This window comes from Mus pahari, chromosome 1 (assembly GCF_900095145.1).
Source record: "Mus pahari chromosome 1, PAHARI_EIJ_v1.1, whole genome shotgun sequence".
Taxonomy (NCBI): Eukaryota; Metazoa; Chordata; class Mammalia; order Rodentia; family Muridae; genus Mus; species Mus pahari.
The window spans coordinates 17360611-17374268 of NC_034590.1; the positions used below are offsets into that span (position 1 = coordinate 17360611).

General features: G+C 51.9%; 1 protein-coding gene across 3 annotated transcripts in view; it reads right to left on the minus strand.

Annotated features, from left to right (window-relative positions):
• Myh14 (myosin heavy chain 14) overlaps nucleotides 1–9740 on the minus strand; it is a 63974-nt gene extending 54234 nt beyond the window's left edge. The window contains exons 1-3 of one of the 3 annotated variants that reach the window (XM_021214674.1): nucleotides 9703–9740; nucleotides 4425–4820; nucleotides 313–469 (exon numbers count right to left, since the gene is read on the minus strand). In XM_021214674.1, coding sequence (XP_021070333.1) covers nucleotides 313–469; nucleotides 4425–4817 — 550 coding nt within the window. In that variant the 5' untranslated portion in view covers nucleotides 4818–4820; nucleotides 9703–9740. Of the gene's footprint in view, nucleotides 1–312; nucleotides 470–4424; nucleotides 4822–8252; nucleotides 8554–9702 lie in introns of those variants that run through there. The other 2 variants (XM_029538224.1, XM_021214683.1) reach the window with 2 other exon arrangements.
• Nucleotides 9741–13658: the final 3918 nt, after the last annotated feature.

Genomic DNA, 13658 nt, shown 5'->3' on the forward strand with positions numbered 1-13658 from the left:
CCAGTCATATACACATATACATAATTTTGAAAAAAAAAAAAGTAAAAACCAAAAAAACCAAGGAAGGAGTGAAATCACATAACCTGACCCATTATTACTCGTGACCCTACCCGAGTGTCTACTGCGAAGCAGATGCGCCATGTCACACAGTTGCTGTCTCTCTGGGAAACCTCTACAGGAGGCCGACATGTAAGAACTGGACCCTCACCCACCTTCCAGTGTGTTACCAAGCTATTATTCAAACCTAGCCCTGGCTCCCAGCAGTACCCAGTGCCTACCCCGGTCCTCCTACAGGGCTAACCACACACTCACCCTGAAGCATGCTGCGGTACGCGCCCTCCGTCACAGCATACACGTGAGGTGGCACCTCGTGGCGCTTCTTGCCCCGGTACATTTCAACAATGGCCTCCGTGTAGATGGGTAGCTGCTTGTACGGGTTAATGACCACACAGAAGAGGCCAGAGTAGGTCTATGGCAGGCAAGAGGGGAGAGTGTGTCAGGTGGCTGCCCTCAGCGAGGACAGAGCTGCGCGCCAGCGGGGTGCATACGCCAAGGGGAAACCTGTATATGGCATAAGGCATATCTACACCCCAACAACATAAAGCTACTTGTTTTCTTGGTGTTTTGTTTATTTTGGTTTACAAAAGGTCTTCCTACATGGCCTTGGACTGAAAGTTACAGGAATCCTCTTGCCTCTGCTTCCCCAGGGCTGAGATTGTGGGTGTGTGTCACTAGGCCTGCAGGCATGTGTGTGTACTACATGCATACGGTACCCACAGAGGCCCGAAGAAATCACTGGTTCTCCCGGCTGGAGTCACAGATGGCTGTGAGCTGCCGTGTGGGAGGTGGAGGATGGTGCTCTTTGCTGCTAAGCCATCTCTGTGGGCCTGTTGGTGTTTGTTTGAGGCAAGTCTTGACATTGCAGCAATCCTCCTGCCTCCATCCCCAACGTGACAGGATAACAGGCATGAGCCATTCTGCCCAGCATGAATGTCACCAACACCATAACCCGGGGAGGCAACAGTGTTCTCCTGTAACCCCATCATTCAGGAAGCTGAAGCAGGAGGACTGCTGTGAGTTCTAGGCCAGCCTGAGCTACAGAATCAGAGCTCATCTTACAAAAACAGAAGGCTGGAGACACAGCTCAGTCAGCAGAGCGTTTGCCTGGCATACACAAACTGCTGGGCTCCATCCCCAGCGCCCCACGTGCCAGGCACACATCAGCCCAGCACCCAGGAAGTGGAGCCAGAAATATCAGGCCATCTGACTACATATGGAGTTTGAGACTAACCTGGGCTACATGAAACCCTGTAGGCCTGTTTTCTCAAAAACCAAAGAAATAAACAAACAAGAGATGAAGGAGTCAGTTATGGCAGGACGGTTTATCATCCATGCACTCTGGAGGCCAAACCAGGAGCGTTCTTGTCAGCCTGAGATTCTGCTGAACTCACAAGGGCGTCAAGATCAACAGGAAACACTCACCATCCACAGAGGTGGATAGGTAGCCAAGAACTAGTTAGTCCTTTAGCTAAGTCAGCCCAACAGCTAACTAGTCTAATGCACTGGGGACAGCCAGCTGAAGGAGCTAGAAAGCTTCACCTCATGGCCACAGCTGCTTATTAAAGCCGGACGGCTCTCTAGTGGGTACCCGCTCTCCCCTCCCGACTGGCTGCAGGAGGGTGTAGCCACCAGGCTGCCTGGTATTACCTCCTCACAGAGGAGGCGGGGCAGCTGGCCACAAGCGGGAGAACCGGTCAGCCTGGTATCCGGCTCCCTAGTCTCCCAGGCTGCTCCCACTGGGCTCTCAGAGGTCTCAGGGTGGGGCGGCCCGACCACATTCCCTGGGAGGGTATCTCATGGCCAGAGCCCACTCCCCATGCCAGCCCCTCGGGCCAGACACAGCTTGGGTAACACCCAGGATGGAAACTCTAGCTGGCCAACAGGGCCAGGGAAAAAAGGGAAGCGGCCGCAGTTCCTAGAGGGTCCCTGGAAGGGTCTGGAAGGGCTGCCTAGCTCAGAGGGCTCTGGAGACTAGCCTACTCCTCCCCGCACCCCACACCCCACGCACAGTTTGAGGACATTCCCTTGTCTGGCTTCCTCTGGACGAGGTAGACAGCCTGCCTCATTACAAAGGCCCGGGGATTAAGAGAGAATGAACAGGAGACAGCCAAGGTGGCCCCACCTCCCTCTCCAAACAGCAGGCTGGGATGCTCGAGTTACAGTCCCACCTAGGAGCCAAAGCTGCTGGGCTTTTAACTGTCTAGGGTTGGAAGCCCAGAGGCTGAGGTTCCCAGCCGTGTGCAACTTCCAGGAAGGACTGACCCTCTTAAAGACTCAGTGACAACCAGGGCTGGTAGGCATGGGCCTGCCAACATAGCTCCGCTGGAGACTGAGGCAGGGGGATCAGAAGGCCACCAAAGGCAAACCAGTGGGAATCTGTCTCAAAATAAAAAGAGATCTAAGGATGTGGCTTAGTGGTTAGAGCCCCTGCCTGAGGCAACCCTCTTCCCTCTGCCTCTATAGTCCCACTGAAGGGACCAATCCCCTTATTAAGTCAAGGTCCCTAGGGACCTCAGCTTCCACTGCTCCCCCTGACATCACTTAGCCAGTCAGTGAACACATACCATGCATGCACCGGAGCTCAGACAGGAACTGAGCCTGAATCTTAGTGCTACCAATCTCCTACTGGTCAACCCGAGCAAGTCTTCTCTCTAGGAATCACTGTCTCCATCAATGGGGACAAGAATTGTGCTTCCCACCTGACACGGCTGATGTTAATGTGACAAGTTAATGTGGCTTACTGGGAACTCATCACTGCTCAGATCCTGCAACATCACGCATGTTTGCACAACAGTATTAGGCCAAGCTGAGGGGAAAAGGAGAGGTTGGTCCCCACCTCATAGCCTGTGTACATGGCTGGGGGAGGGGAGGCAAGAACTCAGACCTGAGCCTAGCAGTAGACGCTATGGTATGACTATGGTTATTATCAGGGCTGGAGGGGCTTCCATAGATTCCTCAGTGGCTGTGGGCCCTGGGCCCGGGTCACTTAATATTCTGGAATGTCGGGTGACATCAATAGTCCCCAGCCAAGAAGCCAGCCAAGAACTCAACAACGGCACTCAGAACAGGGCCCGGTACAACGTAAGTACTTAATAAATATTTACCAGTCATTCTCAGGTTTTTTTCACTACGGCTATAACATTCTTTGTTAAACTCTATAATCCTGTTTGCTCTCTCTTAGATGGAGTTAATCACACCTTGGCTTCCCCCGAGACACACCCTGCAAGCTTATTTAAAGGAAAAGAGAGAGAGAAGAAAAACAACCCCAAAACCTATGTTCATGTCACGCCCACCATCATCCCAAAGTTCCATGTTGGTGGCAGTGGTCTGAAGCAGTGAGCAGACATTCCAGAGACCTCACCCAAACGATTGTAACATGAAGCCAGGATGTGGAACCACCACTGGTGTAAAACAACTTCCTGTACACCTCCTATGTGCTATGCAGACATCAAAAATGGATCACAGAGCTTGGCAGACCACCTTAATCAACTGGACATCATCAATCTCACCACATTGTTTTATTCTGTTATTTTGAAATAGTATATTACTCTATAAAGTCAAGATTCTTCTGCCAGCTGGTAAAGATGTTTGCCACCAAGCCTGATGACCTGAGTTTGAACCCTAGGACACATGTGGTTATAAGAATAGAACCAATACAGCAAGTTGTACTCCGACCTCACACCCCCACTCCCAAATAAATAAATAAATGTTATCATTTTTTAAAAGATCCTCCTCTCTTCTCCATGCCTGCTTAAATGATGGTTTTTATTTTCGTTTCTTTCTCTTGATTTTTAGTAAAATGGGGTTAAAAATGAATGGCCACTGCCTTGCTGAACAGAATTAGATGAACTAACGGGATTCATATAGGCTTAGTATTGATTAATTTTCATCCTTTATAACTACAAAATAACAAAGATACCCTCATATAGGACACCCTAGTCAGGAGGAAGCAGGCTCCAGTCATCCAAAAAGATATAAGTTGGGTCAGACTTAAGGTTGCAAGCCTGTCATTCAGGCTACTCTGAGGGATGAGGCAGCAGGAGCCCAGGTCAGAGGCCAGCTGCGGTTACCAGGGAGATCCTATCTCAACGCAAACAAACAAACAAACACCCCAGAAAGTGGGCTGGGGAAGTCGCTCTGTAAGGAACTGCCTAGAATCCCCCAGTGACGAGCTGGGGGCGTGGCTCAGTGTTAGAGCATCTGTCTAACTCTGCCTCCTGCCCCATTCCATAAAAAGTAAAGCATCGTAAGTTTTCACTAGTTGGAGGACAGTCACAGGACGTGAGGCAGATACTCTAGACCACGCCCTGCTAATCCAGGTCAGGTTGGTGACACCTGGCACCCCACCCGGGCACGTCACTCACATAAATGAGCCCGGAGTAGTAGCGTTCTCGCAGGTTGTGCAGGACCGAGGCCTCGTTGAGGCAGGTGAGCTCAGCCATATCTTCTGCCTTGCTGAACTTGGGTGGGTTCATGCGCTGGATCTGGTCCCTGGGCAGCCGCAGGCGCCGCCCACTCTCTGCCAGCTCCACTTCTGCCTCCTCCTCCCCTTCATCCCGCAGGGCTGCTGCCTCGAACCCATGCAGTTCCGAGGGCACCCACACCATGCGCCGGGCTGTCCACTCCACTTGTGGCCCTCCAGGGCCACCTACGTTTGGCGTCCGGGGCGCGAACAGGAACGATTGGGCTGCCTCAGGCACCGGGCCTGGCCTGGAGGCTACCTTCCTCCCAGACGCGGACATGGTCACTGCAGCCATGGTCTGTGGGAAGAGAGTGGACACATCAATTGGGACTGTCCCCTCTCCAATTTCTTTGTCATACTGGGGCTTAAACCCCTCCTGCATGATAGAGAGGCACTGTACCCCTGAGGCACGTCCCTAGACTTTTTTTTTTAATTAATTAATTAATTTATTTATTTATTTGGTTTCTGTTTGGTTTTGGGTTTTCTCGACAAGATATAGCTCTGGCTTTCCTGGAACTTGCTCTGTAGACCAGGCTGGCCTTGATCTCAGAGATCCAGCTGCCTCTGCCTCCCGAGTGCTGGGATTAAAGGTGCATGCCACCACTGACCTTCAACTTTTTATTTTAAAACAAGGTCTTGCCAAGTTGATTCAGGGTGGCCTTGAACTTACAACCCACCCTGCCCATAGCCTTAGAATAGATGGGATGATAAGACTGTGCCAACTGGCCCAGCTTTACTTAAAAAAAAAAAAAAAAGCATTTAAACCAGATGTGGTGGCGCATGTCTTTAATCCCAGCACTCAAGAGGCAGAGGTAGGCAGATTTCTGAGTTCGAGGCCAGCCTGGTGGACAGAGTGAGTTCCAGGACAGCCAGAGTCACACAGAGAAACCCCGTCTTGAAAAGCCAAAATAAACAAATAAATAAACACATTAATTAATTTTAAAAATCACTTATTATAGGGCTGGAGAGAGGTCGCAGCAGTTGAAAGCATATATTGCACTTTCTGAGAACCTGAGTTTTGTTCCCAGCACCTGTGTCCAGGGTTCACAACTGCCTGTAACTCCAGATCCTGGGTATCCTGTGCTTCCACGGGCACCTGCACTTACACATACCCCCCCCCACACACACACACGCAGTTTAAAGTAATATAAATAATCTTCCTGTAAAAGACATTATTTATGTGTGCTTGGCTGAGATTATATGCACCACATGTCTGCAAGTTCCCACAGTGGTCAGAAGGTGGCGGTAGCTCCCTGGAACTGAGCAGCTCTCTCCAAGAACAATCGGTACAACAAAACGCCAGCGGTCTCTACACCCCACTTAAAAAAAATATATGTGTAAGGGTGTTTGCCTGCATGTATGTTTATATCACATGCATCCAGTACCCATGAAGGTCAGAAGAGGAATTCCCGAGAACTGTAATTACACATAACTGGTTCTGAACCACCATGTAGGAGCTGGGACTTGAGATTCTCTGGGAAAGCAGCCAGCCAGAGCTGTTACCACAGAGCGACCTCTCCAGTGCCCACCCCCAAATGTGGTTACTATAAAACTTAAATACACTCTTGGCTTGGGCTGTTTATACTGGACAGTATGATTCTCCTCTCAAGAAACAGAAAAAAAAAAAAGATACATTGTTATAAACATGCAAATGGTTTAAATGGTGAGAAATGGCTGAGGGAGGTATAGGGCAGGGGAACGACACCTCCTGCTGGGGCTGGGGCTGGGGCTGGGGCTGGGGCTGGGGCTGGGGCTGGGGCTGGGGCTGGGGCTGGGGCTGGGGGCTGGGACTGTGTTCAAATTTTTAACTGGACTGACTGGCGAGCCCTTCCCTAGTGTGTTGCTTTTCAAAGTAAAGACCTGAGTGACTCTCTAACCAGCAGGCTACTGGGATGCTGGGACAAAGCAAAGGCCCTGGGGCAGGAATGTGCCTTGTGTCTGCAGCTGAAATGAGAAGCGGGCTGGAGGTGAGGTAGTAAGGACAGTAAAGGTTGCCACCACAGTTGCCACTCTGAGATGGGGCCCAGGTGGGGCACGGCTGACGTTTTTGTGCACTGCTCAGTCCTGCTGCCCCATAATTACAGGTTGATCGCCTAGTCCCTGAAGTCTCACTGGCTTCATGCATTCACTCGTTCGTTCTCACATTCATTCAACCTTCTCAGAGGCCTTTCAGACCCAGGCTCTGGAAACCTGTCACGAGTCGCTGGGGCCCTGCCTTCCAGCAGGTCTTGGGGTATGGACTCAGCTAAGTCTCAAGACTCTTTAAGGAAGCTTGCAGGAGGCAGTCAGGGTGTCTGGGCCTCCCCCTCCCCCACTTCCAGGGACACTGACTAGGAAACACAGCCATTTCGGGGTTGTCCAATATCCCGCAGAAAATGGCCCACAGCAAGCAGCCCCTACTGGCCCACCGCCTCATCCCCACTCAGGCAACATCTGAAGACACCCGCATCTCTGTCTTCACCGCTGTGTACCAGGCCAACGGCACCTCCAACACAACCCTTAGGGACATCCATCCAAGCACTCTGCTTGTTCGAGGGATGTCCTCCCAGATCTTGTTCCCTCAAGCTTGCCCCGGGAGCCTCTCCCACATGCAAACTTCCTCTGCCTCGGGCCCCTCTCAGCCCTCCTCACACCCCTGGTTCTCAGTCACTTTGGCCCCCGGTGCTCGACAAATGGTCAGCTCAAAGGGCCAAGGATCACCCCAGACTCCAGTGTGGTAAAGATACACCCAGAGCCAAGCCCCATCCCAGGGACTTTACCCCACCCCACCCACCTGCTTCCTCTCCAGCCTGTAGCCTTTGACCAGGAAGAGTTTGCTGGCTTTTGTCTCTCACAGCCCTGCTGTTCCCAACAGCTTAAGAGCAGCCTCAAGCCTCCTCAGACCGAGTCCAGGCCCAGACCCCCAGAGTGGGATCTCAGTCCTGTCTCCATTAGACACGGGCGATGTCGAGAGGTTTTACTGCAGCCATGGGTCAGAGGTGGGGATGTGGGGTTCAGAGAAGTTGACCAAGCCAAGAAGGTGGGCCCAGGGCCTGGCCCCAAATGGCTGAGCCCCAGCCACACACCCCTCCCTCAGGCAGCAGGAATGCGGTGCCAGGACTCATTAGTGTCACTTAGGCAGGTGAGAGCACCTGGGAGGAGCGGACAGAGCTTTATGGAAAAGGAAAGCAGCCAGGGCCCCGCCCGCCTGGGCAGAGGCTGGGGCAGCACCAAGCTTATGACCTCAGCTAATGGGTGACATAGAGCCCGTCCTGCCCTAGCCTCCTCCCTCAGACTCAAGGAGCCAGGACCCACCTTCTCCCCTTAGACACAGGGGTCTTGACCCCAGCTCTCCTCCCCCAGGCCCAGAGATTCAGACCCCAGCTTCTCTCTGACTCAGGGGTCCAGGGCCCAACTTCTTCCTACAAACCCAGGGGTACTGACTCCAGCCCAGCCTTCTCCCTCAGGCCTAGACTGGTCAGGACCCCAGTCCTTTTTCCTCAGACCCAGGGGTCCTGGCCCCAGCCCTTCTCCCTCAGGTACAGAAGTCCAGACCTCAGCCCTCCTCCCTCAGACATGAGTCCAGACCTCGGCCCTCTTCGCTCAGACACTGGGTTCCACGCTCAGCTTCTTCCCTCTGACTTGGGGTACCCGGCCCACTATCGCTCTGGGAGCCTGGATCCTAACCCCCTCTCCTCCTGACCCAGCGCCCTGTGGCACAGCTCCTTTATCCCGCAGATCCCGAGGCTACCTGGGCACCTGGCGGTAGAGATGGGGAGGCCTCCGAGTCCAGATCCTCTCCAGCACCCAGGTGAGGCCGGCTCTGCGGTCCAGCAAGAGGTGGGGCCTCTCCCGTCAGGAGGCAGGACCCGGCTCTGACGTCTCCTGACACCTGCCAGGCTGGGCGGGGGCGGGGCCTGGCACAGCAGCCAGCAGAGATAGAACCTGTTGCCAAGTGGGCGGCTGTGGGCAAAGGTGAAGGGCTGGCACAGAGCCGGACTGAGCATGCCTAGGGTTCGAATCTCTCTCCAGCCTTCTGAACCTTCACTTTCTTCGCTAGGAATTGAGGCTCATGAAATCAAAGAAAAATCATTCGAGGAAAAGGACCCAGGTCTCTGTTTTATCGTTTTTTTGGTTTTTCGTGTTTTTTGTTTTTTTATCTTAGAATCCTGAACCCTGGAAGTGGGACACCCCAATCCTCAGATATGATGTCAAAATGCTATGCCAGCCTCAGGCTTGGGTCTTCTCTTCAAGGGTAATCGAGGAGGAGACATCGGGTGGTCGTGCCTACGATAAACTTGTGGCTTAAGAGGTATGGCTTACAGAAAAATTTATTTTTGTTTTTTGTTTTTCTGATACAGGGTCTTAAGTAGCCCAGGCTCGCCTGGAACTCATCATGAAGTTGAGGCTGGTCTTGAACTCCTGATTACTATTATGATGTTAAAAAAAAAAAAAAAAAGCCACAGGGCCAGGCACACCAGGTCCCTGTGTTCCCCACCTCGGTCCAGTCTACACCTTTCACTCCCTGTGAAATGGAAACAACAGAAACCCCCTCAAATCCATTCACCTACACTGGAGGGGAGTTTAGTTAGACATTAAAGTGCCCACGTCCATTGCGAGACTTGGTGGCACACTCCTGTCATCGCGGCCCTTGAGAGGCTCAGGCAGGAAGGTTGGGGGTTGAGGTCAGCTCGGTCTACACAGTGAGTTCAGAAGCTAGCTCAAAAAACCTAACTAAACCAAGTCAAACCAAAACAAACTGGGACACGCAGCCAAGCACATCCTTCTCTGTCCCTGGCCCTGCCTGTCGCGACCCCTCTCTCTCTGGTTCACAGCTTTTTCCTCCTCTGACATCTGACACGGTAGTCCTGAGAGCCTGGGGACCGGAGACCATGACTCAGGTGTTCTATCATGCAACGTCTTAAGCACTGCCTCAGTTTCCCCTCTGCAGAACAGACCGTGTGACTCTGTCAGAGATGACCCCAGGCTGCCTGGCACAAGGTGGGAATCCGGGCTGGGTGACAACAACCTTCCCTTTACTCCTCCCCGACCCTGGGGTCGCTTGCACCCAGGGTGAATGTCTTGACCCACCCCTCTCCAGGACCCCCGCTGTACCCCACTGGCTCCGGCCTCCCCCAGGTCTGGCAGGTTCTGGCCAACCCTTGGGGCGCACCACGGGGGGGAGGGCCCCCGACACTCACCAGCGCCCAGGGCGGTCCAGAGGCCTCGGCCTGGACAGAAAAGGAGGAGGGGCCTGCAGTGGACGGCCCCGCCCACAGGTAGGTATTACAGACCAATCAGCACTTGCTGCGGCCCGCTCAGACCTCGCCCCTGGGGCTCAGTGCTGCCCAATCAAAAAGAGCGGCTGGAGCGCCAGGCCAATCAGAAGTTGGCAAAGCGTGCCAGGCGTGGGAAAAGAACCTGGCCGAGAATGTGCGGCAGTAGGCGGGGCCCGGGTCTGATGGCCAGCAGGAAGCACCAATAGAGAGGCTTGGGGAGCGGCCAGCAGCTGCTGGTTCAAGGGGACCGGGTGAATGGGCTGCTTTGTAAACAGGCATGAATGGATGCCTTTGTGCGCACCCATAGGGGGCGGCGGGAGGCCGGAATGCCTGGGTCCCCCGGGAGCCGGCGTGAGGACACACACCAAGAAACTGCTTTTGTAGAGTGCAGACTGTGAGCAGACCCAATGCAGGTGGATGGGTCAGAATCATTTATTGAACTCAAAGATGTGTGAAGCGTTTCTACTACATAATTTCACTAAAGCCTTGAACTTGGTGCGATTGAGACCTCATGTTGAGGCTAAGGCTGGGGCACGATCAGTAGAGGGTTTGCCTAGCAGGCACGAAGCCCTGGGTTCCACCCAATCACCTTGCAAAGCAGGAGTGATGGCACCAGGGAATCATTCCAGCCCTGGAGAACTGGAGGTTGGAGGATCAGGAGTTCAAGGTCATCCCACAGCTATGTAAAGAATTCTAGGCCAGCCTAGCTTATAGGAGACCCTGTCTCAGAAAACAAAGCAAAAACCCCAACCTCATCTGGAGGACCACACCTACCATCCTAGCATTGCCGGGCTGAGGCAGGAGGACTGCAATGAGTTGAAGTCATGGGTTTAAACAAAGTGATTGAGAAACTTAGTGTGACCCTGTCTCAAAGTACAAAAAGAAGGCTTAAGATGTGGCTCAGTTATAGGGCACTTGAGCTGTAAAGCACCAAGTTTAAATCACCTTACTGCAAAAATAAATACATCAGCAAACAAACGATAAATAAATACCAAAGTCCCCAAGGCCCTCACCACGTAGACACACTCCACCATATCTTCAAGCTGCTTAGCTCTGGTTGTTCCATAGTCCCTTAAGCACTTGGATCTGCCTCAGGCTTTGAACAGTCTCCTAAGTTTGCTGTTTCCTTGAGTGTGTGTTTTAAATATGGTTTTAATGTGTACGGCTGTTTTACCTGCATATATGCATGTGCGCTATGTGCATACAGTGCTGTCAGGGGCCAGAAGAGGATGTCAGATTTCCTGCAACTGGTGTTACAGATGATTCTGAGCTGTCCTATGGGTACTGGGAATTGAACCCAGGTCTTCTGGAAGAACAGTTCCTGCTCTTAACCACTGAACCACCGCTGCAGGCCTGCTTCTTTGCTTCGGAGACAGGGTTTCATTCTGCAGCTCTGCCATCCTGGCACTCTATTGTCCATTTGGAAATGACACCTCAGGTGTCTGTAGCCAACCGACCTACCTGCCAACTACGGATATCATCAACTCCATCTAGGCTAAATCTACCCAGCAACTGGCGATGTCATCATCTGTCTTTACTGGCCTGGTTCCGGAGGTAGCTTTAGTTCTGCTTGCTCAGCCTACGGGGAGATCAGACGACCTGTACAACAGAGGATGGCTCTGGACTTCTGGCTGCTCTGCCTTTACCTTCTGAGTGTAGGAATGACTGGTATGCACCACCACACACAGCTTAGCCGGCTTTGTTTGCTGGGGATTTTCTCTGATCTGTAAGCCCACACCACTCTAATGCCTGCTAACATTTAGTGAGAACACACACAGTTCTAAGCTCTCACTATGTATTAAATCCCACAACATGGACCCGCCAGCTCTATGCATTTGGTCCTGCTAGTCCACACATTTTACAGGTGTGGGCACAGAGACCAGACTGCCTCCGTGAGATCACTTCCTGTCTCTATTATACCACCAGGGATAAGGCAAGGCCAAAGAATCAAGTCCAAAGGACACATGCCCCTGCCTCTAAACCCTCTAGCCATCTTTCATCACACCAGCCAGAATACATGCTTGAGTTAAAGTCCCAATATGTCTCCTTGGAGACCTTAACACACACACACACACACACCACCACCACCACCACCACCACCACCATCACCACCACCACCACCAACAACAACAACAACATCTGCAGGATACTCTCAGTTATATTGTGAGCCCGTGGTTGTCTGTGCCTGGTCTTCTCCTGAGGTTCCCCATGGGTGAATAAGCTGAAATAGGGAAATTAGTGGTACGGGGAATGAAACACGCAGACATGTGTGGCCAGAGAAAGAAATAGAGCATGAAAGCTTCCTTAATCCCAGCCCTCGGAATGGCCTGGGTCTATAGAACCTAAGCAATAGTCTGGAAGGTGTGGGGAAATTCAGCAAGGAGCTAAGATACTAAACAAAAATAAAAGATGTTGGCTGGGTCTGAGGCTCAGTTGCTACAGTGCCTGCCCAGCATGCACGAAGCCTTGGGTTAGGTCCCCAGCATCACATGAACGGATTGAAGGGACACACACCTGTAATTCCACCATTTTGGAGGTGGAGGCAGCAGGATCCAGAGTTCCAGATTTCACATCACCCCAGCCAGAAGGGCCCTCATCGAGAAACAAACACAAGGCCAGCAAACTGACTTACCAGGGGAAAAGTGCTTGCCACCAAACCCCATACACTGAGTTCAACCCCTGGGCCCACATCAGGAGGCAACAGCTGCAGAGACCACTACAGTGAGGCCAGCTGGTCTACATAGTGAGTTCTGGGCCAGGTAGGGCTACCCACGGAAGCCTCATCAGAAAAACAAACGAGGACTGAGATGGCATCAAGGTAAAGGGTACTTGTCACCAAGTCTGATGATCCACGTGGTGGGAGGAGAGAACCAGTTCCCCACGCTGCCCTCTAACCTCTACAGTGTGCCACGGTAACATGCACTCCACTCATGCTTGTGCATGCGCACACACAAACACATCCAGAGACAGGAGTGGGGCAGGAATACTCCGTTGGGAAAAGCGCCTGCTGGCAAGCCTACTGACCCACAGTAAAAAAGCAGGACCAACTCCTGAACACATACACTGTGGTTGTGGCTGTCCTGCAGAAACATACTTCCCCACTAACAGTGAGTACCTTTTATTTATTTATTTATTTATTTTTTCAGTTTTCCCAGACAGGGTTTCTCTGTGTAGCCTTAGCTGTCCTGAAATTCACTCTGTACACCAGGCTGGCCTTGAACTCAGAGATCTGCCTACCTCTGTCTCCAAAGTTCTGGAACTAAAGGCATGTGCCACCACTGCTCGGCTCATAAACATATTTTTAAAAACTAAAAATAGCTGGGGAGATGGCCCAGTGATTAAGAGCTGATTTTCCTGATGACCCAAGTTCAACTCCCAGCACTCACATCAGGTGGCTCACAACTACCTGTGACTCCAGCTTCAAGCTGACACCTGCTCTGGCCCCAGGGGCATCTGTACTCCCATGTACATACCCACCCACTCATAGACAGACATGTGTGTGCGTTTATTTGTTTTCAGTTTATGTGTATGAGTGTAAGTCTGCAGCACATTTGTGCAGTGTCTGTGGAAACCAGAAGACAGCATAGCTTTCCTGAAACTAGAATTACAAATGATTATTTGCAGCCAAGTGGATCCTGGGTATTGAACCTGGGTCTTCTACAAGAGCAGGGCATGTTCTCAACCACCAAGTTTTCTCTTCTGCCCCCAAATGTTTTTTTTTTTTTTTTTTTTTTTTTTTTTTTCTGATGGTTGTAGTTGATGCCTGTAAATGACCCACAGATTGGTAGATCATCTGTTCAGATAATTGCTGCTCTTGCAGAGGTCCTAGATTGGGTTCTGTCTCAGAAACACCTATAACTCCAGTCTAGGTTATCTGA